The sequence below is a fragment of the Lycium barbarum genome, chromosome 9 (genome assembly GCF_019175385.1).
Source record: "Lycium barbarum isolate Lr01 chromosome 9, ASM1917538v2, whole genome shotgun sequence".
NCBI lineage: Eukaryota > Viridiplantae > Streptophyta > Magnoliopsida > Solanales > Solanaceae > Lycium > Lycium barbarum.
The window spans coordinates 9,283,822-9,295,580 of NC_083345.1; the positions used below are offsets into that span (position 1 = coordinate 9,283,822).

Here is an 11,759-nt window from a genome sequence, read left to right on the forward strand (position 1 = left end):
ACTGCTGCTGCTGCTGCTACTCCCTCACTGCCGCCTCAATTACTACTACTGCTGCTATGCCTTATTAATTTTATGTGGGAAATTTCACAAGTATACCAATAGAGGGTTGTTGCTTTGGTTAGTTGGAGAAATCATTGGGTGGTTTTTGGAGAAGAAGAAGTGGGTAATATTTCAGATTTTTTGTTTGTGAATTTGAAATGAAGAAGAAGAAGGGTGTGGGGGCGTCCGGGCGAGGGTGGCGTAAAGGTGGAGGAGAAGAGGGAGTGGGGTGACGTGGAGGTGGAGGGCAGCAGTGAGGGAAGAGCTGAACGAGGGAGGGCGGGGTAGAGGGATGAGGAGGAGCTGAACGAGGGGGAGGGGGGGTTTGAGGGGATCTAAATATGTATATTTAGTGAAAAAAGAACATGAAAAGATAAATAAATTCAACAAAACGCGCCTGTTTTAAATTATTTTTATATTTTATGCCACATCAGTTTTCAAGGGGTAAATAATATCACTTTTTCATATATTAGGTGTGTAATAGGTCACTAGTAAAGTTTAAGTGTGATATCGACATTTGGGGTATAGTTTAGGGGTCAATCTATGTCTTTTGCCTTTTTTTTAAGGAGCAAAGGTTCATGATTTACGTCATTTGTTTGATCTAGAGTCCGTTTTACTTAATTAATTTTAAGCGGTTGATAAACATCAAGTTGTGAAAAATACTTGACAAGTAGTGTTCGAAACAAATTTATGAATAAGCAGCATCTATATGTTCTGATAAAAATACCGAATCCGATAATATGCAATTATTAATCTGTAAAAATAACGCTATTTTAATATAAATGGTGAGATAAAATAATCTCAAGATTAATTAATATCCATAACCAACCGACGAATAAAATTATCTCCCATCTTATCTTGAGATTATTATTTTTATCTCAACAGCCAAATGACCCTTTAGGGTTGGTATGAACATGCATGAAACACCATTTCAACTTTGGGAAAGTACAAACGTTGGGGGAAAAAAAAAAACTAATAACACAAGGAAAATAGAAATACTAACGGATCTTTGCACTATTTTACCATTGAACAAATTCAAACCATATACTTTATTGATTGGAGAACCAATTGACTACCATATTTGCTACTCCATTATTATTAATGAATAGAAATTAATCACCTCCACTAATTTTGGTCTCAAATTAGGAAATATCCCTTTTTGTTTGGCTTCTACGATAAGTAACAAAAGTTACTGTATCTAACGTCAAAACTAAAATCCAAAATTTAAATTTGAGATCTCAAATGTTTTTGAAAATACTCCAATCATCTCATTTTCCCGCTCATTCTCATCTCTAATCTCAAAACCCCTTTTCCTTCTCTAACAACATTCACAAACCTTAAAAAAAAAAACAGTATTAAAATGTCGACGGCAACATCAGTTCGCCGGCAAAAAGACCGCGGCGGCGCAGCCCGACCCGCCACAGCAAGATCCGTAACTCCACTTTCCAACAAATCAATTATTAATTCCACCGGTAAAGAAAACCCTAGACCCACATCTCGTGTTCGAGCCGCCACAACAACAACAACAACAACAACAACAAATCAAAAACCTACACTCCGTGCCATGCCAAGAATCGATAAGGTTGAGACACGTGTCGAGTTGCAGGCACGTGCCGAGCCACGTGCGAGGTGGTCAACGTCGTCGTCAGTTCCGAGAGGTAGGAGTTGTAGCCCGTCAGAGTTTTCCAAGACTTTGTCTGATATTAGGAAAACAACATCTACTAGGGTTTCTGGGAAAGTGACTGAAAATGATAATAGGGTTTTCAAAGAAATGGAGAAAAGTAGTGAACTTTTGGGGAAATTTGAGAAGATCAAGAAATCTGAAGGAAAAAATTCTAAATTTTATGACAGAGAAGAGCTTAATACTGAAAATGGGAAAAGGGGTTTGAAAGAAATGGGAAAATTTGATGTAAAATCTGAGAGAATCAAGAAAACTGAAGGAAAAGTTTCTATTTTTAGTGACAGAGAAGAGCTTATCTCAAGCTCAGTTTCAGGGAAAAGGGTTTTGAAAGAAATGGAAAAAAGTGGTGAACTTTTGGGGAAATTTGATGTAAAATCTGAGAAAATCAAGAAAGTTTCTAAATTTTGTGATAAGGAAGAGCTTATTTCAGTTAAACCAAGTGTGGTTAATCTTGATGTAAAAAATCCTGCTTTAGATGTAGTAAAGTTGAAATCTTTGGTTGAGAAAAGTGGGAATGTTGTTGTTGAGTCTACTGTGAAAGATTCAAGATTGCTGACCAAATCGAACAGTTTTTCTGGAGTTACGAAAGAGAAATGTGAAAATGAACAAGGGAAAGTTGGGTCGAGTGGGAATAAGTACCCAAGTAAGCTGCACGAGAAGCTTGCGTTTTTGGAAGGGAAAGTGAAGAGGATTGCAACTGATATAAAGAAGACTAAGGAGATGTTGGATAAGAATAATCCTGATTCTTCAAAGTTGATAATTTCAGATATCCAAGAGAAGATATCCGGGATTGAGAAGGCAATGGGTAATGTAGTCTGTGGTGATGGTAAAAATGAGAGTGTGAATGCTGATGAGAAGATATCTGGGATTGAGAAGGTGATGTGTAATATAGTTGATGGTGAGAAAGAAATAGGTTTGTTGAGTAGCATTAGAAACGAGGACGTGAATATTGATGAGAAGAGGGAAGCGAAACCTGAGGATGATGGGAAAATTTCTGTGAAGGGATTAAATGTAGAGCAATTAGAGGCGAGGTTGTTCCCTCATCATAAATTGCTACGAGATAGGACATCTCTGAAGACATTAATGGGTTGTACCAAAAATGAGGAACTTGAATCAACTAGTGAAGTGAAGCCTGAGAAGAAATCTATTAATCCTATTGATGAGAACCCTATTGCTGTGGAGTTTTTGGCTTCTCTTAGTAAGGGGCAATCTAATGTTCAAGATGTGGATGATGCAGAGAGTTCGGAAAACCAAACTTCCTCTTCGAAACTGTTAAAAGGCAAAGAAAGTGTGGACAATCTTCTGGCAAGTGATGAGAGACTTGAAAGTTTTGATGCTCAAGAGAATAAACAACCAGCAATGTTCATGGAGGAAGAGACAGAAGATAGTTCTATATGTGAGCTCAATGAGATTGGCCGTAAGACTTCTACTGGAGGGTGGTTTGTATCTGAGGGAGAATCTGTTCTCCTTACGCATGACGACAGTTCTTGCTCCTTCTATGATATTGTGCATTGTGAGGTATTATCTGCCTATATTCCCGTCCTCTGAATATCAAAATGTCAAATTTACCCAAGCATGACTTATATAATATGTGATTTTAATGATGTTCTGGACTGTTAAGCTTTAGATGAAGTTTGGAAGGCTGTAGTATCCAATATCTTTGGACTTGTTTGGCCATGAGAATTATTCACTTTTTCCCGGAATATGTTTTCACTTATTTCAGAATCATGGTTCGGCCATGAAAATCAAAATCCAACTTGAAGTTGGATTCCAAATTTGAAAAAACAGCTTATAACCTGTTTTCCAATTCACTTTTCACTATTGAAATTATTTTTATTGTCAAATCTTGCCCTAAACTTTTGGTTTTTATAAAATAACCCCATCTTTGTGTAGATTTTGTCTATTTTATTCTGGATCAACTTTATTTTAATCAGATGAAACTGTTAATGCCCGAAAAGTCTTTAGCTTCCAATGTTGAAAGAGTTGTATGTCAGAAAGACTTCTACTTGGTGATCCAGTTGTCATTGCAAAATCGTGGTTCTTTGAATTCAACTGGCAGAATGTTACTCCCTCTGCCACATTATTTGAGGCAACCTTTTTTCTGAATCGATACATCTGTGTTCATTGTGAGAATATTTTTGAATCTTGAATTGGAACGGAGATTAATAGTGTTGTTGATTTTTTGTACTAATGGATCTTTGTAGTAGTATTGAAAAATTGATGAAGTGTAATAGCATGTAATAGCTCGTATATGGGATCCAATCTATGACATTATGTGACTATCCATTATGTGATATTACTTTTTTAGAGTAGGTTTGATTGTTTGTTTCAGGTAAATTAAAGTTGGGTGGTTTTGCTAGTTTCTAGAAATTGTGGGATATAGATCATGTTTCATGTTTTTTAGGACAAGTACATTCAAACAGGAACAATATCCCAAATATTCTTTGCAAAAGTATAACCAAACACAGCTCCAACTTCATAAATTCCAAATAAAGTGAAAACTATATGGAATCTATGGCCAAACGCTTAGTAATAAGTGATTTTAATGATGTTCTGGTCTGTTAAGCTTTAGATGAAGTTTGGAAGGGCTATAGCATCCAATTTTTTAGTTAATTCTTCAGCTTCTAAGAGTTGTTTCCTTATAAACATTTGTTATCATTTCAGGAGAAAGCTGAGTACAAACCTCCTGTTGGAGTCTCATCAAATATGTGGAGAGATTGTTGGATAGTCCGTGCTCCGGGTGCAGATGGTTCCTCAGGGAGATATGTAGTGGCAGCATCTGCTGGAAATTCCATGGAGTCAGGATTTTGTTCCTGGGACTTCTACACTAAAGATGTGCGAGCCTTTCATGTCGATGATGGATTTAATAATACAAGAGCAGCCCTTGCTCCATTACCTAATAACCCAATGTATAGGAGAAATACTTTATCATCAATTATGTCACCTCAAAATCAGCAATGGTGGTACAAACCTTGTGGACCACTCATTGTATCAGGTGCTAGTTGCCAAAGGTTGGTTAGAACTTATGATATCCGTGACGGAGAGCAGATGCTGAGATGGGATTTACAGAGACCAATGTTGGCTATGGATTACTCAAGTCCTTTGCAATGGAGAAGCAGGGGAAAAATAGTGATAGCTGAGACAGAGGGTCTTTCTTTATGGGATGTCAATTCCATTAGTCCTCAAGCACTGCTTTCTGTATCATCCTCTAGTCGGCAAATTTCTGCACTACATGTAAATAACACAGATGCGGAGCTGGGTGGAGGAGTTCGACAAAGGTAAAACTGATTTGTTCTAATTTTTGTTGGTTATATCCTTACAATGAATTGGAACTTGACAAATTACTTTCTCCTCTTATGTCTCTCTTTCACGAGTCTCTTGAACATATGCTTAGAATGTCTAGAGCCTTTTCTATACTGAACTGAACCTATTGTAATCAAATTAGGTGTACCTGTAATAATATATCATCAACAAGGATGCCAACTAGGTGCTATCCAAGACACTTTGCACTACTACATGAAAACTCGAGGGGATTTATTAGTAATTGATAGGGTTGAAAGCTGTCAAAAGATCCAGGATGTGTATGTATGATGTCTGTAACACTTGATATTTTCCAAAACTAAGTTGTTGTCAAAAGATCCAGGATGTGTATTTATGATGTCTGTAACACTTGATATTTTCCAAAACTAAGTTAACATTTGGTTCTTTATATGGCAAATGAATCATAAACTCTATTAAGGTTCTAGGGAAAATTATAGCAAAACAGGTTTTAGCCTAATGATTGGGTAAAAAAGCTATTAAGTGTCTACCATATCTTATGACCCTTAACTTCATCCAAGTAGTACAATTCTAGCCTTCAAACTTGGAGCAGTAGTCACTAGTCTATATGATTGGCTCAAAGAATTTTCTGTATGCCGTATTCTTGATGTCAAGTATCACTGTGACTTTGAAATAACAGTAAAAAAAAATTTCATTTTAGTTCAATTTATAGCATAGCCTTTTTCATCCACATCAGAAGTTTAAAGCTTGTATCATATTTTGATGCAGGGTTAGTTCCTCTGAAGTGGAAGGAAATGATGGTGTGTTTTGCACCTCTGATTCCATCAACGTTTTAGATTTCCGTCACCCTTCTGGTATAGGTCTAAAAATACCCAAGGTTGGTGCAAATGTTCAGTCAGTTTTCGCCCGTGGTGATTCTTTATATCTTGGCTGCACTACTGTGAAATCAGCAGTGAAAAGACAGGTCTCCTCCCAGATCCAGCAGTTCTCGTTGCGCAAACAGAGGCTTTGCAATAGCTATGTATTGCCAGAATCAAATGCTCATTCCCATTACACGGCTTTAACACAAGTTTGGGGAAATTCAAACCTTATTATGGGAGTTTGTGGATTGGGGCTATTTGTTTTTGACTCAAATAAGGATGATGCATTGTTGGATCAAAACAATGGGCAGAATTTGAGAGAAGCAATTGGACCTGATGATTTGTATTCACCTTCTTTTGATTATTTGGCATCTAGAGTTCTCCTTATATCAAGAGATCGCCCAGCTATGTGGAGGTATATGTTTTAAGTTTGTTTTTTATCTTAGATATAGTTGGTAAGATGTTTTGTAACTTATTATGCTTGATGCCCTTTTAGTTTGAGGTATTTGGTGTGGTCTTTAATGTAATCCATTTTTCAGTGTGGAGGAACTATATAAGATTTGCCCCTTATAGCAATGAATTATTGTTAATTTATGACTTGCCTTCTTATTGATAGCACATTTAGGTGGTGACACTCAATTAGTAACGGTGACATATCACTTAGCTCCTTGACTCACTTCGATTGCACAATCAAACATTTTCAACTCTTCTTTTTGATGAGAAAGTGAACATTGGGTGAACTTTATCTCATAAGTTAACTTATTAGATGATAAGTAAGATTGTTTAATCAGACCAAGTCCCCGATCCATTACCGATGTAGGAATCAAATACTTTTACTTCCTTTTTCAGCATAGGGGAGGGTAATAGGATAGAATTTGTCTAATAAAGGTCTTTTTTGAATTCTAGTAAAAACTACCATTCGAGTTAAAAAGAAGAATGGAGGTGCAGTAGAAAGAGGACTCTACAAACCAAAACACCCATCTAGATTATCTTTTCCCGAAAGAAGATAGGAATGTTAATGTGCGTCTATTACTTCTCTGGTCCCAATTATGTATCATTGTTTGATTGATATTGAGTTTGAGGAAAAATGAAGATTAAAAAGGAAAACGTGCCACAAAATTTGAGATCAAGGGATGCTAAATTTGGCCGACAATTTCATTCTAAGTCATCGTCTCAATTCCATGTGCATTAAAAGCTGTAGCCGTGCTTGACCTCCTCATTTCTGATAGTTTTATAGCCAATTAACTATGAAACATGAAAGCAAAGTAGAAGTTTTTCCACGGATGACGAACTGATATTTAATTTTTGCCCTTGCTGCTCATTTAATGAAAATATTTAAATATGTTTCGCTTGGCATAAATTTTATAATATTTTTATTTTTAAAAACTGAACTTGTGTTTCGTTCGCCGCTCGGTGCAAGTTCTGTAGGAATTAAGTTATGCAACATAGGTTGTCTAATATTTTTCAGATTTAAGTGTTGAATGTTTTGGCGTATCCGACACAACTTGTGGGATATTACGATACGTATGCCGAGTGAAATGCAAATTTTGCGAGTGAAATCTATACTTATGCCGTTTTTTAGATTATGTTGAGTGTTGAAAGTTTTACCTTGTCTGACATAACTTGAGCGTTATGATACGAGAAAAGGCCATAAATAGTCCCTTATCTATGGGAGTAGGTCTAAAATGGTCTCTTAACTATACACTTACCGGTTTTAGTCCTTTAACTATCTAAAAACTTATCAAATTTGGTCTTCGTCTATTTTTTATACAAAAAGTGTACAAACTCATAAACCTTCGTGAGATTAATCGTTAAATCATTCCTCAGACCTATATTTCTCTCTCCCTGCTTCTTTTTCCTCAAGTTCCTCTTGTTTAAAAAAAAAAAAGAAGCATTCTCGCACTGGTGTTGGTCTCGAGTCTCTAAAATTCGAAAAGACAAACTCAGGCACAAAATTTCTGTAACCATTCTTCTCAAACACTGCTAAAAAACTGGTAAAAACCGACGGAAAGACCGACGGATTCCGTCGGTTTTTTCAATATATTTTTTTTTTTTTTTAAAAGAAAACCGACGGACTGTGTCGGTTATTTTTTACACAAAAATGCACGAAAAAATATAATTATTTTATATATTATTTTCTAAAATAAATCGATGGAGTCCGTCGGTTTTTTTATATAAAAAAAAAAAACCGACGGAGACGGACTCCATCGATTTTTAGAGCGAAAAATCAGTATAAATTAAATCAATGTAAGTATATGAACAAAAAATATTAGTGGTTTAGTGGTAAAGCCCTTTAATGCCAAGGAATATACCCGGGTTCGATTCCAAGTTCTTACATTTCATTCTTTAATTTTAAAAAAAAAACACGTTGGTTTTTTTAATTTTTTTTTTTTTAACAAAACCGACGGACTAGGTCGGTTTTCCGTCGATTTTAACTGACACAGTCCGTTGGTTACGAAACGTGAGAGAGAGACTTGAGGAAAAAAGTTGAGGTTAAAGAATGAACTTGAGGAAAAAGAAGTAGCGAGAGAGAAATATAGGTCTAAGGAATGGTTTAACTATTAATCTCACGAAGGTTTTTGAGTTTGTATGCTATTTGTATAAAAAAATAGACGGAGACCAAATTTAATAAGTTTTTGGATAGTTAAAGGACTAAAATCGGTAAGTGTATAATTAAGGGACCATTTTAGACCTACTCTCATAGATAAGAGACTATTTATGGCCTTTTCTTGTTATGATACATATACCGACTTAAATGTAAATTTTGCCGAGTATGCCGCGCCAAAAATTTTGAAGGACAGAAATTAAAGACCACAAACTCAGAGGGACAAAAATCAAAGACCACGCCAAAATAGGGCCATTCGTAAAGTAGTAACTTATACTTTATCCAGTTACATACAAGTTTTATTTTATTTTTAGGAAGCATTTGAAGCTAAAGATCTTACAATTTAGAGACGACGCCTGTTCTAACTTAGTTATAATTACAAGTTTATTCATATGCTATTCATAAAATTAAAATTAGGATGACTGCAACATTGTTATGGTTAAAAACCTGTAAGATATATTAAAATTACTATGTGATTTATTTCAATATGTTCAGGTCAGACATATATAGTTACTCATATCTATGCTAGTGGAGTAGTGAGAGATAGCAAATACTTTGTAAAATTAATTAAACCGAACACCACAATTATATAAAAAAAATATAATGCTAGATATCACCATGTGACTTTTGACTGTTAAGCTTCTCTATCATTTTTAATTGCCTTTTTATGATTATATATACTTAAATTTTTCATTTTCATTTTAGTTTGATTTTTCTGTTGGTAATATTTTTATTTTTACTTATGTGAATTCCTCTAATAGTTCAAAAGTTTTGATTAATAACATAGATTCAGAGTACCCATTCTTGAGAGTGATAATAAGGCACTCCCGCATACTCCTCTATTCATTTTATGTGACAATTTGAATGGATATATATATATATATATATATAATTTTAAAAATAAAAAAATAAAATATACGGTATTTAATTAGACATAGAATTTAGGTTATTCCTAGTTTTTTTTTTGGTCACAATGGGATCGAGAGTAATACGAAGTACTCCCTTTATTTCAGTTTATATATATATATATATATATATATAATTTTAAAAAAAAAATATACGGTATTTAATTAGACATAGAATTTAGGTTATTCCTAGATTTTTTTTTGGGGTCACAATGGGATCGAGAGTAATACGAAGTACTCCCTTTATTTGAGTTTATGTAACAACCTTTTCTTTTTAGTTCGTTTAAAAAAGAACGATAAATTTTTAAATTTGAAAACAATTTAAGTTAACTTCTCGATTTATTTTTACTTAGAAGTTTTTATAGCCACAAAAATATTATTGAATGTTTAAGATCACGAATTTAAAAAATCTTATACCGCACAAATGTCACGACAATCTTATGGCCAGAAGTTCCAAAACACTCCACTTTTTTTGTTAAATAAATATTATGTCTATTCAAACTTTGCTACATAAATTGAACGGCCGGAATATAGCTACTCAGCAAGGTAGCAACTTGGTCAACTAGTTGACTCATTTGTACCATCTTTTTAGTAGTAATATTTTACTGAGGTGCATGATCATAGGATCCTGCAAGTATGTTAGGTTTAATTTTGGACTTCCCTATGCAAAGAACTTATTCAAGTCTACACTAACAACTAAGCTGTAAATGGAAACAACGAACAATTTTGAATGTTCAGAGTCGTATCTTGTTACTAGTATATTACTAACAGTTCAATAGTAAAATATTAATACTAATTTATAGCATGAGCAACGTAATTATAAAAAAGACCAAAATCATACATTATGTTTAGATTTAGATCAAAATCATACATATTCTTTCACATGGAGCACTAATAGTACATTATGTTTGCATAAGTAGTGCACTTTTAGTCAAACTCCCAAATATTTTTTTAGAAATTTAACGGAAAAGAACAAAAATGCCCCTGAACCTTTAGAAAAGGTATAAAAATACCCTTTATTCATCTATTTTGCTAAAACTACCCCCAATTCAATTTTTTGGCTCATTTATTCCCCTTGACTAACGGACAACACTAATTTTTTTTTTTTTTAAAAAAATAATTTAAATTGCACATGACATTTTATTACTGAAAAATTGATTTATTCTTTTAAAAAGAAATCTGAAAAATCGTTATTTATAGAATAAGGAAAAATAATTTTTCAACATCCATTTCTTTAAAAAACATATGTAGTAAGCCTTTTATATATATAAAAAACAAAAAAACAGAATTGGATTTTCATTAAAACATGTGATTTTTTTTAAAATTTGGAAAACTTTTTTTTAACGGATGGAAACCCCATTTTTATTTTTAGAAAATTCAATTTTTAAATCTGAAAAACTGATTGTTTTTTTAAGTAAAATGTGCAAAACTAATACTCCATAATTTTCTTATAGATTTAAAAAAAGATAGTTTTCTGTTTTTTTTTTTAAACACAGTTTTTCCATAAAAAAATTAATTTTTTCAGATTTTTATAAAAATCCAATTTTTCACATTTTGAAAAGAAAAAAAAATAGTGTTGTCCGTTAGTCAAGGTTTTACTCGTTAAAAAAAAGTTTTCCAAATTTAAAAAAATTCCACATGTTTTAATGAAAATCCATTTTTTTTTTTTATATATATAAAAGGCTTACTACATTTGGTTTTTAAAGAAACGGGTGTTGAAAAATTATTTTTCCTTATTCTACAAATAACGATTTTTCAGATTTCTTTTTAAAAGAATAAATCAATTTTTCAGTAATAAAATGTCATGTGCAATTTAAATATTTTTTTTAAAAAAAAAATTAGTGTTGTCCGTTAGTCAAGGGGAATAAATGAGCCAAAAAGTTGAATTGAGGGGTAGTTTTAGCAAAATAGATGAATAAAGGGTATTTTTATACCTTTTCTAAAAGTTCAGGGGCAGTTTTGTTCTTTTCCGTTAAATTTCTAAAAAAATATTTGGGAGTTTGACTAAAAGTGCACCACTTATGCAAACATAATGTACTATTAGTGCTCCATGTGAAAGAATATGTATGATTTTGATCCAAACCCAAACATAATGTATGATTTTGGTCCTTTTCTCCTTCGAACCCCTAATTTTTAATCTGACTCATTGCTGCATGACAAAAGAGGTAAACGTTGAATATAAGACAAAGACAATTATAAAATGAACCACAAAACAGCAATTCAAGTTGAACTGTTTGACTTAATGTGGTTTCTTTATTTTCTTACTGACAAATTAGTAACTGCTTATTTTACAATAATATGTTGTTAACATCATTGATCAGGCGCCCAAATTATATGTGAAGGAAATGACATGATTAGTCACTGGTCGATTCAGCTACTTTAAAATTAAA

The 11,759-nt window shown here is 33.3% G+C and overlaps 1 protein-coding gene across 1 annotated transcript; it reads left to right on the top strand.

Annotated features, from left to right (window-relative positions):
• Positions 1 to 1,273: 1,273 nt before the first annotated feature.
• On the top strand, positions 1,274 to 6,453 carry LOC132609473 (KIN14B-interacting protein At4g14310). The gene is made up of 3 exons (XM_060323455.1): positions 1,274 to 3,238; positions 4,385 to 4,998; positions 5,768 to 6,453. Exons 1-3 carry the CDS (start codon positions 1,400 to 1,402, stop codon positions 6,285 to 6,287), a joined length of 2,973 nt encoding a protein of 990 aa, XP_060179438.1. The 5' UTR covers positions 1,274 to 1,399; the 3' UTR covers positions 6,288 to 6,453.
• The last annotated feature ends 5,306 nt before the right edge of the window (positions 6,454 to 11,759 follow it).